We start from the raw sequence: 25,245 nt of genomic DNA, 5'->3' as shown, positions 1-25,245 counted from the left end.
CAGACCTGCCCCGGAACATGGGGTGACAGCTGAGCACTGCAGGCGAAAGACGAGAACCCAGTCAAGGTGTTCTGCAAAACCTGCCAAACTCACTACCTGAGGCACCAGGTACTGCAAAGGGCGGGGGAAAGGCAAGATGGTATTTGAAAGTGGCTGTCAGACCCTCTCGGATGCTCACCCTCTGCCATATTAATACAAGCACAGAATCTCATGTCACCCTAAGTTATGGTATAAATGTATTGTGAGGACAGGGAGGAAGGGGAATGGTGAATGCTGGAAGTGTAAGAACTAAATCCTTATCTCCATAACAGAAAATTAATAGAGTCTTACACTGATAATTCAAAACATCACCACATAAGCACGGTATTTAGAAACCTGTTGGTAAAGTCCAGGAGAAAAAACTGAGAGGGCATGTGGCTGTCGATGCATGACAATGAGATGGCAGTGGTTGGATCTGCCATGTTTCATTGTAACTCTTAATACTATTTATCTCTTAGTAATATACGGTGTATTGCCCGGCTGGTGTGGCTCCGCGGCTGAGTGTCGACCTAAGAACCAGGAGGTCACAGTTCAATTCCCAGTCAGGGCACATGCCCAGGTTGTGGGCTCTGTCACCAGTAGGGGGTGTGCAGGAGGCAAGCCGATCAATGATTGTCTCTCATCCTTGATGTTTCTATCTCTCTCTCCCTCTCCCTTCCTCTCCGAAATCACTAACAGACAAGAGTTTGATGAAAGTGGATGTGACTTACCGCTTTTTTGTCAGGCTGGCCATCATCATAACCAGTGGTAAGGTCCCTAATGCCAGAGATCTCAAATCTGCCACAAGTTTTCGGATAGTTATTCTTCCCATCATAGTTTCTAAGGTTCTCAAATAATTTCTTAATGGTTCCTTGATCATGGCAGATAAAATATGAAGCTTTGGTAATATGGTAGCCATACCTATCAAAACAAATACAAATACATGCAAAATGAGGAACAAATAATTCTGCATAGCGTATACAGAACGGGCACCAACCAGCACATTCTCAAATACGTAATGAGACAAATGACCATGACTAGCTTCAAAGCAATAATTTAGCATTAAAAAGGAGGTACAACAATTTACCCGAGGGCTCACCAAGCTGCTACCTTGCCTTCAGCCTATATTTGTAAGTAAAATTATACTGGAACAGCCAAACCGCGCCCATTGCATTATGTACTGTGTCTGCCTGCTTTTGCATCAGAAAGGCAAGAGTTGAGAAATTGCTATAAAGACTAAATAGACGTTTAATGAACACATTTAATCTTTTTTGGCATCAGACACTTAAAATCACATTCTGTGTCATGTTCTCATTTAGTAAAGATTAGTGCTATCACAAATGGTAAGTATCAAAAGGAAAAGATAATCTATTTCGTTTTCTTAAGAAATAGAATTCATAACTAAAGTCAGAGCACGGGAAAGAATATTAGCATCTCATACGCAAAAAACATAATACACTTAAAATACATTGCCACCTGTGGTAATGTATGTTAATGATTTATTGTGGCAACCATGTCCCAATATATACACATATTGAATCATTACATTGTACACATGAAACTAATCAAATTATATTACTTCAATTCCATAATCAATAGAAACTTACTCAACATAGATGGCCTTTAGCTGCTGAGACAGAGACAAATTTTTGGTTGCAAGAAAGCTAGCCAGCTCTGCGCTTATGACGGCGGCACTGACTCCATCTTTGTCCAGAACAAAAGGGCAGCACATGTATCCTGCAGAGACACGTCAGACACAGACACTTAGGAGTGGGTTCCTTTATAACATTGTGGTGCATGTATCTACACACACCCTGCCTATCACATAAGTGGTTTTACAGTATAAGTAGATGGATGCTTCTCATTTGCCAGGATTATAGTTAAGAACCTAGCCAGTGCTCAGCACATAGTAGGCCTTCAAGAAGTATTTGTTGAATAACCTGTAAGGAGAGTCTTCCTCCCAGACAATGGTGCTTGCTTCCTAGGTCCAGTCCAAATTCCTCCAGCTCCCACAGAACTGTTTCCAGTTGTTCTAGTCAAGGCTTACGCTGTCTTCTCTGAATCCCCATAGTTCTTGTGAGTTATATTATTCATCTTGGTCCCTGGCCTATTGTCTTCTGTGTGGTAATTTAACTAGATTCTTGGCAACTGCTGTAGGCAGAGGTCAGTGCCCATTTCTTTCAGAATGACTGTGTAATTGACATGCAATAAATATTTGATAAGCCAATGCAAAAATACTATTAAATAAAAAGCTATAGAAAGAGAAAACTGCCAATTGTGAGCAAAAAAGAGCAACGCTGAGCAATTCCACTTGTTTTAATTGGTTCAGTTTTATGGGTGCTGCAGGAAATATGCAGATGAATCAGAAAAATACATATTATAGGATAAATATGATGTGTCAGAGCTTTTGCTGAATGAATAGCTAAAATATCCCCAGCACAAACATCTGAGTTTCAGGTGTCTGTGGCTCACTCTCCTTTCTGCTCATTCCTATTGATAGTTTAAGACAAGTGTTTTTCTGTCATCCTGGCTGGGCTTGGGGTCATCCTTTCAGGTGACAATCACTTTGATGAAGGCACCACGACTCGGCCTTCTTCCCTGTGGACAGAACACTTAGGTCTGGATATCAACTCCACACTGGAGGAAACAGCACACTCCCCAACAATGTAGATTCTTAAGCTGCCAGCAGCCATGTGCACAGTGTTGCTGCTTTCAGTCGTCTGGGGAAAGGATTCACTTTCTTACACTAATGGCTTGGTTATCTGCCAGATATTCTTTCTAGCTGAATGCAATCTGAGATGCCAATTTAGGGAGAGGACAGCTCAACGCTCTTTGAATGCCACAGAAGCAAAGCAAACTGTGTGCTCCTGTTTCACACTAATTTACTGAACCCAAATCCAAATCCACATCTTTTCCCACATATTTGCATTCTGTGTATCAACAAATTCTATGAGCATCACATGGCTTCTTACCAATAGCTTCTTCAAATGCAAATAAGACATTTTTCCCCTGGTCTATTAGCTGCTTGGCTCGGTTTCCCATCCATTTAAAGCCAGTTAATGTTTCCTAAAGGGATAGTCCAAAAGAGGAAAGACGTGTCTGAGACCTTCCGTGGAGCAAATGATAGGCGAAAGACTATGTGCCCCCAAAACCCTTACCTCAAAGTGAAAACCCTCCTTTAAGGCAATGGCCCGCAAGATTTTGGAGGAGACGGTGCTGGACAGCATGTAGGTGTCCTTGAGGGCACTGGGATCTTGATTCTTTTCTTTCCAACAAGTAAAGAGCCACCAGCCCAAGAGGGCCCCCAACTCGTTGCCAGAAAACACTCTCCATTCACCACTGAAAGAGAAAACAACCGTGCACTGCCAAGGTCTCCAAAGGCACTGGGAGTCCCTGCAGCAGGACAAGGAAGCTCAACAAGGTTCAAGGTCGTCTCTGGAAGACGCCCTGTTACTGTTGTTTAAATAACTGGCCAGAAACGTGGCTGCTGCTCCCAAACATGTGAGCATCTATCACGTCTCAGCCAGTGTCAGAGGTGACACGCGAACTCATTTTTTTGGTTGATTTTTCTTTGTTAAATGGCATTTAAATGTATAAAATAAATATCAAAAATATACATATTTGTTTTACTATGGTTGCAAACATCAAAAAATTTCTATATGTGACACGGCACCAGAATCAGGTTAGGGTTTTTCAAAATGCTGACACGCCGAGCTCAAAGGGTTCGCCATCACTGGACTAGACAAACAGCCAATCTTTGAAGAGCGTGTAAAAGTATGTCAGTGATTACACATCATTCCTTTTCTCTTTGTTTTCAGCAAAGGCTTTTTCAACACAACAGGAATATGCTGACAAGATCCCCCAACTATACCAGTGTGTGCGTCTTAATTTTCAGTCAGTTTTATTGAGTCTGAGAGGGCAACAGCTTAGCATTCCTTAAGACTGAGCTTGATGCTAAAATGGTGAGGACGCCAAAAACATGCGTGGGATTTATCTTCCTCTCTGTGGTCCACGTGGCTAGAGGTGCATTGCATGTTCCAGCACATGTATCATCTTAGCTTGATTTTCTAAAATCGGATATAGAATTGATTCTGTTTCATCATAATCTAAAATCCTAACCCTTTAATAGCACCACACTCCCACACTCCCCGAAACGTCACATATGCCATCTGACAGCTGAAACTGCTTGATCCCTGCCTGCCTTTCAACGCCTCCCACCCCGCAATTTATCACCCCTCTGTGCACACTCTACAGCAGTGGTTCTCAACCTTCTGGCCCTTTCAATACAGTTCCTTATGTTGTGACCCCAACCATAAAATTATTTTCGTTGCTACTTCATAACTGTAATGTTGCTACTGTTGTGAATCGTAATGTAAATATCTGATATGCAGGATGGTCTTAGGCGACCCCTGTGAAAGGGTCGTTCTACCACCAAAAGGGTCGCGACCCACAGGTTGAGAACTGCTGCTCTACAGTCAAACTTGCCTTATACTGTCAGTACTCCTCTCTAGTCTGCTCAACCTGAGTTCAACATTTCCTTGAAGGTCAGCTCATTACCAAACCTGCTGGCGAATAAAGAACTGCAAAGCCAGCACCAAGCAAAGCACTTTGTCCTCATTAGGCACTGAGTCATTAATTATAATGAAATCAGTGATAAAAAGATAACAGGGAGTGATTTCAATTCCAGGTTCACACTGGGCGGGTTCACTCTGCACTGTGCTTGCAGAGTAATCGTGTGGCCCCCGTGTCAGCACCCTGCTCGGTGTTGGAAGACTCTCCAGAAACCCAGTGAGACGATCATTTGCAAAGTAAATGGGAAATATTGCCAAATAGGTCCAGTCTCCCCAGAAGCATTTTCCTGCCCGGGATGTCACCCTTTATCATTTCTATTATGTAGGCAATCACAATGAGTTCGTACCTGTCTTGCTTTTCTGCTACAGCAAGTCTATCAGCATCTGGGTCATTAGCTAAAATGACTTTGGCCTTGATTTTGTCAGCCAAAGCAAAAGATAAAGTCTGAAAAAGAGCAGAAAGAAAGAATATTTCCCATCAAGAATTGAGGACATTGCAGTCTTTAAAAACGTTCAGTTATTTAAGAACCAAAAGAGAATTTTCCCCAAACTCAGGCTGAATTTTATTTCTGGAGCTGGTCTTGGCTGGTCATGTATTACTTCCTGAGCCAGGTCAGATAATGAGAGAACCAGCGCACGACCCAAGACTGCCCATGGAATTCACCCCACAGCTGATCGTGTGTGTGCAGCTAAAATGGTATCTCCAGGCTTCCCATGTGATCAACCTCACAAACAAACCAAAACAAACTGGCTCTCTGAATCTCATTGTTGCCCTACCCTTTAAAAGGCTGAAGGAACCATAATTTAAATAGTACTTCCTCATATCAGAAAAATGACAATTAAGGAATAAAATTCATGGGAGGACAAATTTCCATTATATTACTGTTTCCTTTTGGCATTAAGGAAGCATAGTAACTTAAACTTAATTCATTAAATTTAATTTAAAACATTTAGATTTCAGCCCTCATATCCTGATGCTAACATATCTAATTTGAAAGTTCCTTTAAGAAATGGATGATTAATAAATATAAATATTTCCAATGATGAAATTATTTTTGTTCCATACAATGAAAGCACATAAAAAACCGCATTGTACTTGGTAGTCATAGTTTTGAACAGAAGAGGTAAGCTTTATAAATAAAAATATGAGGTTACCAAGACACCTTCACCCTCTTCGGGATTCGGGTATTTCACTGTTGGGAACTCAGGATCGGGATCCTTCTGTTCGGGAACAGCCTCGGGAGGAGCAAAGTCAAAAGCCCGGAAAGCCGACTGCACAAAGCGGTGGCCCACGCCGTGGACGGAGGTGTGCACAAACTTCAGCTTGGTCTCCTTGTTCACACTCCTGGAACCAGACACGTCACGGAAAATGATCAAATACACAAACGTGACTTTCAAAACGGGAAGGTTTGCAAAGTATCAAGGAACCAGATCCACAAGACATCAGTGTGAACAAATGTACAAGACAACGAGGGTCTTTCTAATCGCATTAAAAAAACTTACTCCTCTCTAATATAACACCCCTCTTCCAACAGGCTCAAATTTTAAATTTTACTCTGCAGATACTTTCAGCAAATCTGATTCCTGTCAGAGTTTATGGTGCAGCATTCACACCGAGAGCGGGAGAGCAGAAAGAGCCCTGGGCTCAGGCTCCAACCTATGGCAAATATCTGATATATAATAAACACTCAATGAGTATTAGCAATTGTTTGAGAAAAGTAGTTTCCAATTGGTCAAAGAAGGATAGGTTCTTCAATTTAACATGTTGGTACAACCACAAACCTTTTAGAAAAAAAACACACATAATTAAACAAAATTAAAAATCACCAATGACTCAAAAGAGTTAAATATTACGAAATATAAATATACAAGTCCAAAAAATAGGGGGAGGTTTGTTTTTTTTTATAATTGTGGCGTAGAGCCTTCTTAAGTATGACACAAAACCTGGAAGTCATAAATTAAAAACTGGTAAACATCCAATTTTTATAGAAGTTCAGCAGAAAGATTCAATGAAAAAATCCAAAGGCAACACTGGAAAGGAAAATATTTGAAAATAATGTAGTCCAGTTTTCTACATAGGCAAAGAGGTTTTACAAATACAAAAGATGAACAAATACACAGAAAAATATAGGTTAAATAAATATGAAAAACAGCTTATTTAGAATGCAAACAAAGTGAAATATTACTTTAATTTAACGAACTGGGAAACATGAGAAATTTGATAATACTCAGTGAGGTAAGAATGTATGGCTCATATCCCGTTGGTGGGAGTGTCAACTAACATTTTTGAAGAGCAATTTGTAAACCATTATCAACTTTGTAAATGCACATACAATTCTGACGCCAGAAATGCACCTAAGGATACACATGCAAATATGTACACTTAGATACACACACAGACACGACCCACGGACTCCAGTAACTGCTCAAGAGTTCCTTGGAGTGGGCCAAACTGGAAACTCTTAGCCTTTTGTTTTTTGTTTTAATCCTCAGAGACATGCTCAGAGGGAAAGAGAGAGAGAGAGAGAGAGAGAGAGAGAGAGAGAGAGAGATCGAGATCAATTGAGAGAGAACCATCAATCAGTGCCTTCCCTATGTGCCCTGACCGGGGATTGAACCCACAACCTAGGGATGTGCCCTGAGCGAGAATCGAACTGGCAACATTTAGGTGCACAGGATGACACTCAACCAACTGAGCCGCTCCAGACTGGCAGAAACCCTTAGTCTTTGTGAAGCTGACTCAGAGGGACAGAAGGAAGGCTCGAAGAAGTGTTTTACTTGTTCCCAACATTTAAAAATTAGGGGATTTCACAAACCAAATCTTGGTTTCCAGTTTCTTTCAGGGAGAAAAAGTCAGATGGCCTGGCAACTCCGGATGACGTTTGCACAGGGTAACGCCCAGCTGGCATGGCTGCTCCTTCATATGTGACTGAGGTTCCAGAGGCTACGCGGGGGCCTGCCCTCCCAGGTGGTCCAATAACTACATTATTAGAGACAACCTAAAAAATTCCACTTCCTGAAAACCAGTGGTTTCTTGCTCGGGGGACCATGAGGAGTGGTGGACCCACAGCAAACTACGGAAGGACGACACTGCCTCAGCTCGTCTACTTCTTATTTCATGGTCATTACTGAGTCTGTGTCACTGGGTTAAATAAACGGGCACAGCAGACATTACAAAAACAAGTGTCAGGACTAGCAGGGGGTAATAGAGAAAGTATCCGTGACAAATTAACTGGAGAGAAAAGGCATCGCACAAACAACACACACGGTATATTCCTATTGATGGGTTTGAAATATATTGCACATATGTATGCTTGCATATGCACAGAAAATTTCTGGAAAGCTGAAAAAAAGTCAGTGTTTCCTACTCAACACCTTTTAACAAGTTTTATATATACATATGCTAGTATACACAGACACATACACTTTCATATACATATATAAGTCTACAGCAGAGGTCAGCAAACTGTGGCCTATGGACCACCCACCTGCCAATAAGCCAAACCAGCTAGGGCTGCTTTTGTAAACAAACTTCTTTTTTGGAACACAGCTAGGTCTGCGCTCATTCATTTACATATCATCTACAGCTGCTTTCCCACGACAGCAGAGCTGGGCAGGTGTGACAGTCTACATGGCTCGCAAAGCCAAAAATATTCACTATCCGCCTTTTTAAGGAATGTTACCAAACCTCAGTCCACAGCCTCTAAAATCAGACGCAGCTACCGTTTATGTACCAGGTGAGGTGAGAGAGCCTGGCTGAATCACACTAACTGAACTCACCTGAGGTGAGTGTGCAATCCATTTACCTGTGAAAACAGTATTTTCTAAGGTCTTCATAGTAGTCCTTACTGATGGAAGCACTTGGGTCGTGAAGGAGCGGACTGCCGTTAAGTAAGGAATCATCCCAAGCTTGGGGCCACGGCTCCAGGTTCTCTTCAATAGCTTGAGAAATCCCCTTGTCGTGCGGGTGGGTGATCTGAGCTCCGTTAGCCCAGTAGACCTGAGAACGCAGGAACACATCCAGACAGGATGCGGTTAATGGAAACGCATCCATTCCCCGTGCTCCCAAACTGTGGAGGGTTAGAGTTCGCCGAGAAGGACATACGTGTGGACAGAAAAATAAAAGTACCTTATAACCATCGTCTTGCTTCGGGTTGTGGGAGGCAGTTATCATGATCCCAGCACAAAGTTTCAAATGCAGCACTGTGTAGGGCTGTCACGGCAGGAAACAACAGTTTTGTTTTTTATAATATATCATCTTTTTTTTTTATTGTCTAAAGTTTTACATGTGTCTCCTTTTTCCCCAATTGACCCCCCAACCCAGCCATTCCCACCCGAGGCAAGCCCCCACCGCCCCAGTGTCTGTGTTCATTGGTTATGCTAATATGCATGCATACAAGTCCTTTGGTTGCTCTCTAACCACCACCCCCGCCGCCCCCCCCCACCCCCCCGGCCTCACCATTTGTCTTTGGATCTACTCTTGTTCATCAAATTATGTTGATCATTATAACCCACATATGAGTGAGATCATGTGGTATTTATCTTTCTCCAACTGACTTATTTCGCTTAGCATAATGCTCTCCAGTTCCATCCATGCTGATGGAACAAGAGCAGTTTTAAACACACACATTAGGTATATGTAAAATGTCTATTCTAGGTATATTGTTTGTATCAAGTTGTTCCCTTTTAATAAACATAATATATAAATATCATAACCTGTCATTCAGTATTTTCGTGCCACACCCAAGCAGTATACTCTTATTACCCTTGGAACTAACTCACTGCTCAAAGTTCTGGAACATGTACCCTAATAAGGAGAATATTTTCCTAGGTGCCTTCTTCTCGTTGTCTTCTACCTGGTAGAACTAGAAAACTCTCCAAAGCATAACATGGTCTAATCTTCCATTTCACATTCTTTTAAGCCTTCTTCTTGGGACAGAAGCGTACAGATCCCGTTTATTTCCTCTCACTGCTTTCTCTTCTCTTCTTTCCCCCTACTTGCTTTTAAGGAAAAAATTATATCTTGTTCATTTATCTTCGCTCCAGAAAAAAAAGCTCCCTCTCTTGTATTTCTACTTTACAAGACTACTCCTATCTTTACAAGACTACTTCTCAAAATGGGGAAAGGGGCCTGGCCCCTCTGTGGCCGCACACGGGATTTGCCAAGCACAGGCCACCGAGATCTACCCGCGTGTCCCTCCACCCTCCCATTAAGTGGCTATTAGTCCCCTTAGGGGTTATCTCACATCCGCCATGTGTCCTGGAGCAAAGTAAAGGGAGAACCACTCCATGGAGTGGGAAGTGACCACGAGACACTCATTTAATCCATGTCTGATATAAAAATAATTGCTATTGCCCTGGTCGGTGCTCAATGGTTAGAGCATTGGCCCAAGGACCAAAGGGTCACAGTTTTGGTTCCTGGGTCAAGGGCATGTACCTGGGTTGCAGCTTACCTCCACTCTGGTCAGGGAGCATGTGGGAGGCAACCAATCCATGTGTCTCTCTCACATCGATGTTTCTTACTCTCTCTCTATCTCCCCCACTTCCTTTCTCCCTCCCATTCTCTCTAAAAATCAATGGAAAAAACATATCCTCGGGTGAGGACTAATAATAATAATAGTAATAATAACAATTGCTATAAACACTTACATAGTACAGAAAACCAAGGATGCTCAAAAACATTGCAATTTTCCCATCAAACAGTAACCTGAACCATATTTGAATGTGACATTGAGTGTCCCCTGGGTTATTATAATCTCGAAGGTGCTGCATCTACCTGTCAGTGCACTAGAGGCAGCGAACACAAACCAACGGGCATTACTTCTCCTATATCCATACGCGGTCATTTCTACTTAATGTAAGTAATGTATTCAGATCATGTTTTTGGCTTAATTTCTAAAAAAATATATTCTTAGCATCTGGCTCCGCTCATAAAAGTTCTATCTACTTAAAAACAACAGCTGCCACAGTCCCTATGGTCCTTTTCTTTAGATTCTGCTACATTAAGTATTTAATAAAAATCTTACTAAAACATGCCAAGCATGCTTTCTGTACTGGCCATGAATAATATTTAGAATGTACGTTTGCATAAAAAGCTGGTGCACCAACTTGTCAAAATATTCATGGTAAGACGTGGCTGGAGGTGAATTCAGATTTAGAAGATTTAGATATGAGAGGTTTTCTAACTGTAATAGCTGGGAAAAGCAACTACAAGCTAAATGAAAAAAACAAACACACACACACCAGAGACATTTTGCTAACAAGTGAAAATATCTTTTGAATACAAGAAAAAGGAAAACTGCACTTAAAAATATCAATTCTGAAAAATCAAAAGTTGAAATCAGAGACATATTACTAGAATGTGGGAGAAACATTCCTGGGGCGAAGAAAGGACACCCCATAAATGCCAGATGTTCTCCTGTCATCAAATACCTGATTCCCGATAGCACCAAAGCCTGTAAAATTCAGCCATGTCCCATCCCCAACCCTGTGACAGGAAATTATAAAATGAACTAGCTACTTACCACAAAAGGGGTTGGGGTTATATCAGAAAACAGGTACACAGGAATCCCCTGAGTGATAAACGTGGTTGCAGCAAGGCGGGCAAATCTGGAAACGCGAGATGGGGGAGAAAGGGGAGGAGTGGTCAGGATGGTGAGTGACCGTGAAGAAGGAAATGAATGCCTGGCCACTTCTCTAGATTGAGCACAGCAGCCAGAGCAAGGAAAACGTTAATATACTTCCATTGGCAGAGAATACTAAAGCGGGAGGAACCTTGGGAGTCACCTCATTTTATTTTTATACCCGTTTCACAGAAATGGGACGGAAGCTGAGAAAGGCCAGATAACGTGTCCCATGTCCAACAGACACGTAGCAGCTGAGCCGGGCCTACACCCAAGTCTTTCCACTCCTGGTCTATCTCAGTGGTTCTTGGCCAAGAGAAGTTCTGCCCCCAGGGGGATTCTGAAACGTCTGAGGACATTTTTGATCGTCACTGGGGGTAGGAGTAAGGTTCTACTGGGAGTTAGTGTGTATAAGTAAGGGACGCCACTAAACACTCTGCAGGGCAGTCCCCCACAACAGAATCATCTGGCCCAGCATGAAGTCGCATGTCAATAGTGCAGCGACTGAGAAACCCTAATGGAGAGCTATCGCAATCCAGTATAGACCATGCAGACTAGCATTTGATAACATGTTATCGTATGTGTGTCATATATATGTTTGTGACATATATGTATATGGCATATACATATCTTAGCTTCATTCAGCCCTTAAAAGACTTACATGTCACTGACATTTTTCTTAACTTCTACAGCTACTGGCTTATGGTAGGACACAGGGCATCAAGTCTCTATTCATGCTTGGAGTAAAATACTCTACCACATTAAATGAGCATTTTACTTCCAGTGAACAACATTATACATTACAGAATTAACCCGATCATTCATTCTCTTCCCAAATCCCAGGAGCTGGCGGGGCACAAGAGATCTCTGCACTTTTTTAACAGTGAAAATTCCTAAGATCAAGAGTAATACAAAATGATTTTGACAGAAAAAAAAGTCTCTTCATAGGAGAGAGTCATAAAAATAGAAAAATTCATCAAAAACAAGTTTAATAAAAATCTGAGTTAAATCTAAACTGTATTTCCTAGAATGAATGGCAAGGAAGTCACTTTCAATCTCACGAAACATTCAGACTGATTTTAAAGGCACCTTCTTAAAGTTGGCAAAGCAGACACTCAACACACAGAGCGAACAAAAGTAGGTTTACCGTTGTATGTGAAACACAGAGTTTATTCTTGTATTAGTATTTATTAATTATTGCATTCTTTTCAATACGAACCAATATATATATATGAACTAAGTTACAAATGTGCACACAAAAATTCAATGTGTTCTCTGCATATGCTTAACAGTTTTAGCGTATGTTCCCCACCCAATATTTAAAGTTGAAAGATTAAAGAATGAATAAACATTTCCTTGGGTAAAATTCTGAGACTACCGTAGTACCCAACTCGTTAAGAAGATTCCATTGACTGATCATGAGTGCTTTTCCATGTTTAATATTGAGGTTACAATCTCTAAATGCTTGCATGTTGTAGGTGATAGCCCTGAGCTCCATCCCATCCCATCCCATCCCATCCCATCCCATCCCATCCCATCACATCCCATCCCACTCTGAAACCTGAACCATAAACTTAAGTAGAATTAATAACATCAGTTACTTCTTGGAAATAATGTGGCTCCAAGGCCAGAGCAAGAAATACCTGTACTTTAATTGACAATGCTAACATATCTAAAGGATGTGTCAACCAAAAACAGGGTAGTCAGCCTGAAATGAAGAAACCTGAGAAGCCAAACAAGCAGAACTGGCCACACATACTGTACCTGCTCTGGCTGGGGGATCTGACCTGCCCCTGGGGTCAGTAAAACATGCGTATGATCTAATTCTAACAGCAAGTTCATGAACTGAGAAGTGACGAACTGCTATTCTGGTTGGTACAACATCACTCTCTTGAAAATGTAATCCATGTGCATCTGTCCCTGAAAGCTACAACTTCTCTCTTGCTTTGTTGGGAAAAAAATCACTTTTTTGAGCCTGCAATTGAAGATCAAAAACTGTAAGTCATCCTGAGTTCAATCTGGGGACTGATGTCATCTAGTCCTTGGCCCTAACCATGTTCCCTTCCTCACAGCCACACATTTGTTCCCATTAATGCTTCTCTCTTAGGCTACAAGTTCCTGAAAGGCAAAGATTAGGACTCTGACCTCAAACAGCACTGTAGAGTTCATGAGAATTTCATTAATATTAAATATTTGTGTGTTCTTCTAATCCAAGAAACTAATCCTTATACTCTGAAGTGACTAAAAAATTCATAATAGAGGAAGTATTTAAGTTAAAAAAAAAAAAAAAGGTCACATTGCATGATTAAGAGCAGGGATTGGCAATTACAGCTCATTTTGTAAATAGGGTTTTACTGGAACATTGGCATGCCCATTCAGTTATGTGCTGCCCATGGCTGTTTTTGTGCTACATGGCAGAATCAGTAGATGTGAAAGAGAGTGTACAACCCACAAGGTATAAGATGTTTACTATTTGCCCTTAAAGATTGTTGTAAGGATTAAATGAGTAATACCTAAGTGCCTAGATCACATGCAGCACTCAAATAATTGCTGTCCTGTCATCACTACTACCATCATATCACCACCATCACACTCATCATCATGACCATCACCACCATCATCACCATCATCACCATCGTCATCATTACCTTCCTATAGTTACATAACAGAGACTCCCATTGGTCTGTGAATGTTATAAGAATAAAGCTTGAAATGGGCATGCAAGAATGAAAGATCATGAAGCTTATGAGTAGTAGAAGAAAACATTACATAATAATAAGAAAGTGAGAAGGAGAAATAAGGTTGCCACTTAAAAAAAATTCAGTCATTTAGACAGGTATTAAATTCTAAATTGTCAAAATAATTTCATTTTCTTAACCCAAACATAAAACCGGAATTCTTAAAAGTTTGCAAACAGAATTTACCCATCATTTTTGTAGTTACACAATATAGCTGACAAATGTTTTTTAAAGGCAAGCGATTGAAATGATGATTAAAAATAAAACCACAGAATCACTCCAAAGAAATACTTTCACAAATATCTTTTTTGTTTGTTTTTGTTTTTTGTTTGTAAAATGTTGGGTAGTACAGTCAACCCTGTGCTATTCTCCAATAAGGGCTGCTCTCTCCAACCCTTTATTTTAGGAGGATTGTATCAGCAGAGTCTTGCTTCATCAGACTCAGCCTTCTTAGTCCTCCAGCATAAACAGCTTTATATACCTTTTGCTGCTGCTTCCACTTGCTGGGTGAGCTCGAGCATCAAAGCTGATCACGACACCTCTTTGCTTAAGGTCACTGAATTGTTTTTCCAGGTATCTGCAAAATCCCTAAAAAAATACCCCATGGATTAAAAAAGTATATATGTTTTAACACATCATATGTGTATGATAAATTGGTCAATCAATTTTTCTCTGTTTCCACAAGAGAGCATTGTAGCAGAGAAGGGAGAACTCCCTCAGTAATTAAACAAACTGAACAAGGGGAAAACAAAAGCTTTATTTATTGTTGATCTACTAGTATATGTGTCAGGTAGTATGCTCACACTTAATATCTAATATCACTAACCCTAGATCAACTCTGCCAAGCAGTCCCACTTTTCAGATGGGAAAACTAAGACTCAGAGATGCTCAGTGACTTGCCCAGGTACAAGAATAGCAGAGCCTGGATTTGCTCCCCAGGCCTGGTTAGAGGTGTTCAGTGGGGGGTTAAAAGCACACAGCGTCTGTGCGTCTGGACTCCACTCTGCCACCTGCAAGCAAATGACAAGTTCCTTAACCTCTTGGTGCCTCAGTGTTCTTTTCTGTGAAACAAGAATAAGAATAGTACCTACCTCAACAGGCTGCTGTAAAGGTTAAATGAGTTAAAATATGCCAAGTGCTGAGAATCTAACACCGAGAAAGCACTAGGTGCAGCTGTTGGAAGCACTGTTTCTATTGTTATTTTCCTTTAAAGCCGACATTCCTTCTTTGCGTTAGTTCTAAGTGCCTGGGGACAGGGGAGTGTTTCTGATATTTCTGCCTGCTCTGTACCAGCAGCAGGTCAAAGGAACTCAATACGTTTGATAAGATTTTGACAAATGACTAATCTAAACGTGTTTGTTTATGATATTGTTTTTAATTAGGTAGAGGTCTTAAGGAGGCCCTATCAGTCCAAATACATGACACAGCCAATTATACAAATAAAAAGTATGCAGGTACGTGGGCTAGTACGCTTGCCTGGAAATGATAAAACACACAATTCCTGTATCCCAGTGGGTGCAATAACATCACTTCAATCTGAGATACGAAAGATCGCAAAACAGTGACCTTTGAATTCAACAGGTTCAGAATATTGGATAAATCAGGTTTTATCAGAGAACAAAGGTTGATCGGGTAATAACGATGGTTCGTATCACTTATTTCACTTTGGCCAAAGGAAGTCATTTTTGGTAGGGAGGATATTCCCAGCTTTGTTGCCAGAGCAGCGCCCATCTAGAACGCCTTTAGTTTTTCCTGGACAAAAACATTGTGTTGGGCATATATCCTGAGGTTGAATGATACAAAGGAAGAAGGACACATTTGTGTTGGTTTTGTGGGTTCCCAGAAAGAACTGATGCTCACATTCTAAAGCTTACAACAGGACAGCACCCTCTCTCCCTGTCCCTGGTCAACTGCTATGTTGTGATCCCAAAGTTCAAGGGGGCAAAAAGCTTTGGCCCCAAATCCTCACATCTCCAAATTGCTCAGAGACTCTGGAGCCTACTGAGGCTGAGGACCTGAGAGCATGGTTAAGAAAAGACTCAGTGCGGGATGAAGGCGGTTTCAGAATTGAAATGTTACCCTAGGACACAAGAAAAAAACTTTGTCTGGCTTCAAAAGGTCCAACTGTGACCAATATGAAAAAGCTACAGAAAGACAGATTTTTGACTCAAAATAATGAAACCATCCTTTAATGACAACCATTCTCCAAAGACAGAATGGCTGTTTCCGAAAACCATGAGTTCCCCATCATTCCTGTCTCATGGCTCAGTTAAGTAACCTAAGCGGAAATTACAACCTCAATGAATGAAGCAAAAACTACAAAAATTTCCCTCCAGTCTGTCCTGTTTCCCATTGGGTGTTCCCGACTCACATATATATGCTTCTGAAATCCAACCAGATGAATGTGAGGGCACCATTAGGAGAGGCCACACCAGAGACCAGCAGGCAGGGTGCGGAGGCCACAGGGAAAGCCAGCACATTCCGCCAGGTCACCCACCAAGGCTGGGAGTGGAAGCCTGTGGTGTGTGTCCTGGGAATCCTTGTCCTCTAATTTGGAAACCGTTCCTACTGTTGTCTCAACTCTTAACACCCTTGTCTCCTGTTGTAAGTGTTCCAGTGGAGGCTGGGTGACCACTTCGGAGCTGTGGGGACTGTGGGGATATTATCCCATGGGGTAGCTGATTATAAGAGACTAGAGGCCTGTTGCACAAAAAGATTCATGCAATAGGCTTTCCCTTCCCCTGGCTGCCGGCACCAGTTTTCCTCCGGCACCCAGGACCCAGGCCTTCACTCCGGCCAGAGCCGCCTTCAAGCCTTCGCTGCCCTGCCCGGCCGCCCCGGGTTGGGTCGCACACGGGACCCCCGCCGCCCCGGGTCACAGATAGCAGGCCCGGATGGTGGCAGGGCGGGATGGCGCTGCCCCACCCTACCTGCAGTATGCAAATTGGCTGCCATCTTTGTTGGTGATTAATTTGCATATTGTGCTGATTAGCCAATGGGAGGCGTAGCGAAGGTACGGTCAATTACCACATTTGTCTATTATTAGATAGGATGACCTTTAAGGGCTATGCTTGCATCTTAGTGTTGTGGGCTTCTTAGCTATCACAGGAGAGACCAATTCTTCTAGGGAAGAGGAGGTATGAGATAAGTCCTAAGACTTTTCTGAGGCTAGACTGCATAATTCCTAGAAACTAGATGGGGATGAATGCAGGAAAAAAGACTCTATGTTCAATGAGAAGCTCATAGAATCCCCTACCATTAGGCCTAATTGGCGGTGTGACCAATTGAATTTTCCAAAGATAGCTACACCATCCCACATGCTTCTCTCATGTGACACTGATGTTCCTCCAATGAGACGGGTGGCTACGTAACCTCTCCTTCAGCATGAGCAGCCTTATAAGACTCCCTTTTAACAAACACAACATGGTGGAATGAAGTGATATGGGGTGACTTTCAAGGCGACGTCATAAGAGTCAGTACAGCCTCCCCCTGGCACACACTGTCTGGATGCTATCCCAAGCCCCATGCTGTAAGGAAGCTCAGGCCACAGGCAGTGGTCCAGCCCCAGCTAAGATCTCAGCCAAGAGCCAGCAAGAACGGCAGACCTGTGAGGGAGGGAGCTCTCAGGTGATTCCAGGCTTCCAGCTGGCCCAGGTGACACCTGGGTAGCAGAGATCGGTTGTCCCCACTGAGCTCCACTCACATTGCAGATCTGTGAGCAAAATAAACTGTTTAAAAATCACTGTTTTGGGCGATTTGTTCTACAACCCTAGTCACTTGTCTTCTTAGGGTTTTGCTACAATGTGCCCAACTGCCTTTTATGCTGGGAGGTACATGTAAGGTACCCGTAGTCACCATAGTCAATTTTTTCCAGACTTTTCTTCCTCAGAATTAAAGTGACCTTCAAGTCTAAGTAATTGAGGAGACAGAAGAATCGGTTCTCCTTCATTTCCCTCTTAAATAGCTCTTCTGTTTTGTCAAAGGCTTCATCTCTCTTTCTAAAAGTTGGGTCTATTCCTCTGGCAGCAAAATTCACAGATGAAAGCAAGGGAACTCAGCAATAATTTCCACCCGTACTGTACATTCCACCTAAATAGAATTGGCTCCCGGTGATTCTGGCAGTTCCAAAAGCTTTCCAATGCTTGCAAAAATTAGGAGGCCATGAAAGTCAGTCGGCTTAGGTGGTGAATTTGCACTGGAATGGAAGATCCATGAGTCTGTTTTAATCATTATCATAGTCCCAATGTCTGGCACACAGTAGGCACTCAATAAATCTCTGCTAAATGAATGAGCGAATAAATAGCTGCATGAGTTTTGAAACAAGCACTGTTTCAACCAACTGCGTGAGCCTTGCTTTATGGAGTGAAAGTGTGATTCCTTGTGCCTAGACAAACCCACAAGACCTGTGTGTAATTAAAACAAGTTACACTTGGTTTACAAAGGGCGCCTGGGGTTAAGTTACTCAAATAAGGAGGCTGTTGGACTGAAGTGGCTGTAAGGCCTTAGTAGCCTAAGGAAGCAAACTGAAAGGTGAGCTTGTAAATGACTCAAGTAAAGAAATCAAAACCTGAGCTATAGAAGGAATGGGGTTTCTTTCCCCCTTCCCCATCTAGCTGGATTACAAAGTTAAGTTTATGATCATGAAATAAAAACTAAACAGTTGTCTGTCAAAAACAAACAAACAAAAGAAATCAAAACCTAAGGACAATCAACCACAAATAGCCACCAAGGCTTTCCCAAATAAGGTGATCACTTGAGCTATAGCCAATCTTTTCATTTCCTTGCTCTGCTTCTGCCTCTTCTCAATAAGCCTGTCTCCTAGCTCCTGTCAGTGGAGGCTTCTAACCATTTCCAGGAGTTTCGTACTCCCCAACTGGAATAGATTTTTGCTCAGATAGACTTAAAAATTTTTATTAAGCCTCAGTTTACCTTTTAACACTGGGGGTATGGTAAGAATAACTAAAACGCATAAAAATGTGGTACCTGTGTAGTCTGGATGATGGTCAAGTCGTTCATACGAGCGAATCCGGCTCCCATAGCGGCTCGGAGGCCAGCTGTCCCGAACTCCATGCGAGCCCCGAAACATTTCTGTAGTTCTTCTTTATTGCCTTCTGCAATTAGTTGTTTAACTGACTCCAAAGTTAAAGGATTCTGCAAAACACAAATGTATACACCAATATGGCCAGGGGAATAACAACGAAAAGTCTGAAATATAAAAAAAAACCACAACAATTCTACCCTGGGGGAGGAATATATGTATATATGCCTCATATGCAAAGTGTCCCCTTGGGAGTTTGACTAACCAGGAGTTCGATCGTTTGCTATGGTGTGCGCTGACCACCAGGGGGCGGCGCAGGATGAAGGAAGGCCCCAGCCAGCAGCCGCTAGGGACCCTACCCGTGCACAAATTTCGTGCACTGGGCCTCTAGTATATCATATATAGGCTTTTTAATATTTTAATGCTGTGGAAATATAAAGCAAGTTTTTTTGAATTAAGAGTGATATTGTGATTAACAAAAAATATATATTTAGTTTTAGAATAGAAATATATAGTATTTAGTCTTTCCCTTTATAATATAAGTATTATTTCTTTCCTATCACAGCAAGCAATTTGGGAAAAATGGAATGAACTTATAGGTTTTGGGGTCAAACACCCAGAATGGAATATTAGGCACACCACCACGCACCAAGTCCATTCACTTGGGCAAACAGTCTAGAATGTTCCTTACAAAATGAATTGAGGTGGTTTACATCAAATTTATTAAATTAATATTAAAACATCTTTCTGTGCCTGACACTGAGTTGTAATCAAATGTTCATTTTCTTCCCTAATGTCTTCAAATTTTTCCAGAGAGTGAAAGATTATACAATTTAAATCAAAACCTTATTTTTGCAGTGTTATAACTTGTACAATGATTTCACATACCTGGTCAAATTTGAATCTTGTAATGACTTCAAGAAGCAGACAAATAACAAAACCTCCATTTTACAGATGGAGACACCTCAGAGATTAATAGACTTGCTTCAACTGCATGATAAGCATGGACTTTGTGCTTTTTCTATTACATCCACTGCTTCAAATAGACATTCACAAGAACCAGTTCAGTTCACCTTACACTGCCCTGTTCTCTGTGTACAATAGTTGTAGAAAATGTTAAGTGACAGTCACATTAATTCCATACCAGACATTTTAAAATAAGAATTCACAAGAACAATAAAGTACTTTATTTCTATTTTACAGTCATCATCTCACCAGATGAACATGCAGGCAAATGTGGCCACATAATTAAACTTTGAAATGCTATTGCAATAAACCCTTGGCCTTTTGGAATTAAGCCCACATTTCCAGATTATTCCAGATTCACAAGGAATCCAATAAAAGCCCACCTTTTGGGCTAAAGCAGTGGTTCTCAACCTTGGCTGCACATTGGAATCACCTGGGAATCTTTTTAAAATCCTGATTTCTGGGCCTCATTCTCTGGAAATTCTGTTTCTTTGTTATGGGGTGGGGCCGCAACATTTGTAACAAAGAAACAGAATTTCCGGAGGATGAGGCCCAGAAATCAGGATTTTAAAAAGAATCCCAGGTGATTCTAATGTGCAGCCAAGGTTGACAACCACTGGGCTAAAAGCAATAACCACTGATCACAAAGCACAGTCTGACCAATCAGATCAGCAGATGCCTCAAAGAAGGGCTCAGGTGTGGCACATAAGAAAGGTTCAATCAATATTTGCCAAGCCAATGAGAAAACAGAAACTTCAAGGCCACACCCAATCTGGTGATTCTCGGTACCAATGCGGAAAATCCTAATCGGCCTTGCATGTCCATCAAAGACCAATAGCCTGAGAGAAACCAAGTGTGGCCCAGAGATAAGCATGAAAAGCCAAGAGGGCAACAGAGCTGAGAATCAGCGTGGGAGTGACCAAAGCTGACAGCAGCTAGAAGAACAGGGTGAAGGCCGAGTGGAAATGCAGGGTGACCTGCCGCCCTTGGGGGCTCAGACCAGAGGGCTGCGATGCTTTCAGCTAGCAGGAAGTCCCCTCTTGCTGCCTGTCTCCAGCCAAAGAAGAAACTGGAAGAGGAAAGAACAGAAGTGGCAGAAATTAGAGAATGAAAAGGACATCCCCTCCCTTCTACCCAGGGAGGTACCCTCTCTCCCAGGAGTGGGGAACTTTTTTCCTGCAAAGGCCATTTGGATATTTATAACCTCATTCACGGGCCATACAAAATTCTCAACTTAAAAATTAGCCTGCTCTATTTGGTCAGACATTTAATTACCTCATCCCTCATGCCTAGGCAGGGCCAGACCAAATGACTTCTCAGGCCTGATATGGCCCAGCGGTCAGACGTTCCCCACCCTTGCTCTATACAGTGACAACATTTGGTGGACATTAGTTGTTTATTTCTTCAAAGGGAAAGTTTTGTGGAACAATTCAGTACCAGCTAAGAGATTTCTACAAACTGCGGGTTATCAGAAATGGAGCCATTTTCCTGCCCTAAGGAATTGCAAGGCTATCTTTCCAGGAAAAGGAAAACCACCCAGCTGCCAATAGCATCCAGAAACAGGATGTGCCTTTCATGTCCAGGGCCAGGGGCAGAGGGAGAGGGAGGCCTGGTCCTGCAGACAAGACGTGCAATCTCCTCCATTTACTCAGCGACTACTTTAGGTGCAGGTGCTCCCCGCTTTTCCAAAGTGTGTGTTACAAAAGACCTGGTAGTGCCTGTTTTTGCTAACTGGAAAAAAAAAGGAAATCCAAAGAGGATTTTCGCCTTTATGAAAAAAGGTGAAAAGTGAAAGCAGTGGTCAGCATTTGTTTGGCAGCAGCCATTACAGAGGCAGAGGCACCCAGCAGCGACAGTGGCCGCGCCAAGCTCCTCCCAGGAACTACACTCAGCATCTCAGCCTCAGGCCGCCAGGGCTGTGCGCTGTGTCTGCAAGCACCTGTGCTTTATCTCGGTTTATTCTGCACATCCCTCAGCAAGATGTGGCCTCAGGGATCAGAAAAGCCGAAGGGCTCATAGGGTGTGTTAGGCTTAGCATAAAACTGAACGTAATTAAGCGTCTTGACCCTGATGAATGAAATGAAGACACGGTGTGTGTGCTGACCTTGCCTGCGTCCACCACTCATACTCTCTGCAGGCAGAGAGAACCCTGAAAGCTGCCGCCGTTACTATCAGTTCTGCTACTAGCAGAGTGGTCCTTCCCTCAATGGATAAAACGGAGAGTCTGCTGCTTGGCTGGACTGACAAGTGTACAAAGCGTGGTGTGTATTTACAATGTCATTCCTGCTTTTACTATGTGTACGGTTATTTTAAGCTTTATGTGTTATTTGGTATCACTCGGTACGTTATTTTTGGGGTCTGAGAAGGCTGAAAATATTTTCCATGTAAATTAATGGTGATTGCTTCTTTGCTTTCAGGCCTTTGGGCTTACCAAAGATTTCACAGGAAACCTCTACTTTCGGAGAGCGGGGGAAACCTGTATCTACTCTGCGTCTGCACTGTCAGGCCCTGCTGTATGACTTGTTGGAGTCCAGTGCAAAATGAAAAACGGGACCCCTCCTTCAACAATTTTTAAGAATTTCCAGACAGGACAGCAGAGTGTTTAACCAAGTGCTGGGCCCTCTAGGGGTAGGGGTTCTGTGCAAACCCCATCAGACCGCATGCCTTTGAAGTCAGCCCTGGAGACAGACATTAAACAAATAAACCTACAAATAAGTTTTGCTTGTTTGTTTGACCAATCCCAGTAAGAGCCGTGAAGGAAAAGAACAGTCTGTTTAGGGAGTGTATTAGGGAGAAATAATTTACCCTCAGGAGCCAGGGAAGCCTCTCTACATAAGCCACTGTGGCCTAAGGAGCCACATACTACACCAGACCAGCTCGGGGGAGGCCTGCGTGAGTGGAGGCCTTACAAACTCAGAGACCTAAAGTAACCACGTAGGATGGTCTGAAATTAAAACTTTTTAACTGCCGGACCGGTTTGGCTCAGTGGATAGAGCGTCAGCCTGTGGACTCAAGGGTCCCAGGTTCGATTCCGGTCAAGGGCATGTACCTTGGTTGCGGGCACAACCCCAGTGGGGGGCGTGCAGGAGGCAGCTGATCGATCTCTCTCATCGATGTTTCTAACTCTCTATCCCTCTCCCTACTTCTCTGTGAAAAATCAATAAAATATATTAAAAACAAAACAAAAAAAACTTTTTAACTAAAAGCAATTTATGGTGGGTAGTCATGTTCTAGGCTGGTATCTTCCCTGACAAAAGTCACTCTTGACCTTAATAAAGCCTGTCTATTGTCTTTTTGCATCTACCATAACATATCCTTGAAATATCAAAGTAATTTTCATTTTTCCGGACGTCTCAAAGCACAGGCACAGCTCTGCGGAGACCACACATGCCCTCATTGTTACTGAATTAATTGCTGACTGTTAACTATCCTGTACCCACCTGTGTAAAAGAAGTATGTGTCTATTATTGCTCTTTTTCTCCAATCCCAGAGGTTTCCCATTTGCTAGCTCTCACCTCCCTAGTCTGTCACCAGTGGATTTCATGTAACCCACTTACTCCTCTTTTGATTGCAATGTATAAAATTAGGAGCAAAACTGCCTGCCATTCTCGGAGCATTATCTCAATCCGTTGAGATTTTGCTTCCCGGCAACGTTTAACAGTTTGGCTCAAAGGAACTCACAAAAATTCTTCACAGGTTTGAATGTTCCTTCCCCTGACACCACACTTAAGTTTGGATTCGGAACATGAGTGACAGCGTGAGAAACAAGTTCAGCAGAAGTGAGCAGCGCGCATCCCAAGAACACCAGTAGCCGGCAGGAAGTCGGAAGTGGAGACTCCAGTTAGAGAGGAGAGAGGGAGGGAGGCATGTCTGAAGCGGGCTTCCCTCTCTGCTCCAGCATCTAAGAGAGGGAACAGAACTAGGGGTGCTGCGTCCAAGGGCTTCCCTCCCATCAGAGACCTAAGAAAGATGCCTGAAGTCAGGCGGGCCCAACCCATGTTTGCAACTAAGCAGCTGGGCGATGTGGATGGGAAGGCTGGTCGACAGAGTTCCGAGGAGCCAAAGGCACTGGCGGGACGGAACGATTCCGGGTGGCGGGGGATGCACACCCCGCTGCAGAGGACGAGCGGCGGGCGGAGGGTCGGAACGCGTGCAGTCCTCAGTTAGACAAGACCCCGAGGCCGGCCGGGTTCGGGCCCACCCGCTCTCCCCCTGCCTCCCGATCTGGCAGCCCCGCCGGGCGGCTGGCTGGTTTGGTCCCGGGCCAGCCTTTCCCGGACAAGTTCCGCAGGTGCAACACGCCGGCCGGACCAGAGGAGGCCTGGCCGCCGCTGCGGTCTCCCCGCCCGTCTCCCCGCGGGAGGGGAGGCCAGGAAGGAAGCGCAGGCGCCGGCACTCGCCTGGGGAGCAGGCAGAGGACCCTGCACCTCCTCCGGGCGCTCCCAGCCCCCTGGCGCCCCTCACCTTGTCCCACCGTAGCCACCGGGCTGTCTCCTGGTCCAGCAGGCTGTCCGTGCCGGGGCCACTGCCGCCCGGAGCTGCGGGCGCCGCCATCCCCTCGCTGCCACCACCGAGTTCAGGAGGCTGCGATGTCGCCCTTCCGCTGGGCAGGGAGAGGCGGAGGCGGGGCCGGGAGAGACGGAGGAGGGCGGGGAGGGTGGAGGCGGGGCGGGGCGGGCGGAGGCGAGGCGGGGACAGGCACCGTGGAGCCTGCGGGGCCGCAGGACAATGACGCGCTGGACCGTGAGCACGCCCCTTGCAGTTCATCCGCGCGCCTCTAGGGGTAATGGGCGGGGTAGAAGGGTGGGGTGGGGGTGGGAGTGCTGGGTCCTGTCCATCATCTCTGAAAAGGTCCTGAGGTCACCCCCATTCATAGGACACTCTTCACTGCGTTCCTACTATGCGCCAGGCACCGGGCCAGGTGTGGAATCCACGGATGGGTAAACCCAGGACCCTAACATTTAAGGAGAAATTCTGAAGGTCAAGAATAACCGAGAAAACTACTGTAAAAGAACAAAGTGGGAGCGTGAAAATAGACGCTGGAACAGAATGGAGAGTTTAAAAACAAAACTATACGTGTGCAGCTTATTGATTTCGGAGCAAGGGGAGGGGACTTTTTTTCCTCAGTGAGTGAGTGGTACAGGGTCAGCTGTATATCCATATAGAAAAAGGAATTGTGAGCCTCGAAGTCAGATCACATGCAACTATGCATCCCAGGCTAATTGCAGATCTGAGTGTGAAAGGCAATGTGAAACGGCTAGAAACTAGGCTAGGAGTCCATCTTCAGGACC

At 43.5% G+C, this 25,245-nt stretch overlaps 1 protein-coding gene and 1 non-coding gene across 3 annotated transcripts in view; both read right to left on the bottom strand.

Annotated features, from left to right (window-relative positions):
- PGM2 (phosphoglucomutase 2) overlaps positions 1-24,583 on the bottom strand; it is a 30,746-nt gene extending 6,163 nt beyond the window's left edge. Inside the window, exons 1-13 of one of the 2 annotated variants that reach the window (XM_036331209.1) lie at positions 24,419-24,557; positions 19,877-20,079; positions 18,934-19,101; positions 14,432-14,538; positions 11,114-11,198; positions 8,719-8,802; positions 8,396-8,589; positions 5,745-5,934; positions 4,937-5,034; positions 3,177-3,357; positions 2,991-3,084; positions 1,626-1,755; positions 750-939 (exon numbers count right to left, since the gene is read on the bottom strand). In XM_036331209.1, the coding sequence (XP_036187102.1) occupies positions 750-939; positions 1,626-1,755; positions 2,991-3,084; positions 3,177-3,357; positions 4,937-5,034; positions 5,745-5,934; positions 8,396-8,589; positions 8,719-8,802; positions 11,114-11,198; positions 14,432-14,538; positions 18,934-19,020 (1,440 nt within the window). In that variant the 5' untranslated portion in view covers positions 19,021-19,101; positions 19,877-20,079; positions 24,419-24,557. Of the gene's footprint in view, positions 1-749; positions 940-1,625; positions 1,756-2,990; positions 3,085-3,176; positions 3,358-4,936; positions 5,035-5,744; positions 5,935-8,395; positions 8,590-8,718; positions 8,803-11,113; positions 11,199-14,431; positions 14,539-18,933; positions 19,102-19,876; positions 20,080-24,418 lie in introns of both variants that reach the window. The other variant, XM_036331200.1, reaches the window with a different exon arrangement.
- LOC118661970 lies at positions 14,285-14,413 on the bottom strand. Its single transcript, XR_004969553.1, has one exon.
- Positions 24,584-25,245: the final 662 nt, after the last annotated feature.

The sequence above is a fragment of the Myotis myotis genome, unplaced genomic scaffold, assembly GCF_014108235.1.
Source record: "Myotis myotis isolate mMyoMyo1 unplaced genomic scaffold, mMyoMyo1.p scaffold_m19_p_1, whole genome shotgun sequence".
In the NCBI taxonomy this organism is placed as follows: Eukaryota; Metazoa; Chordata; class Mammalia; order Chiroptera; family Vespertilionidae; genus Myotis; species Myotis myotis.
This window is presented reverse-complemented; position numbering and strand designations above follow the sequence as displayed.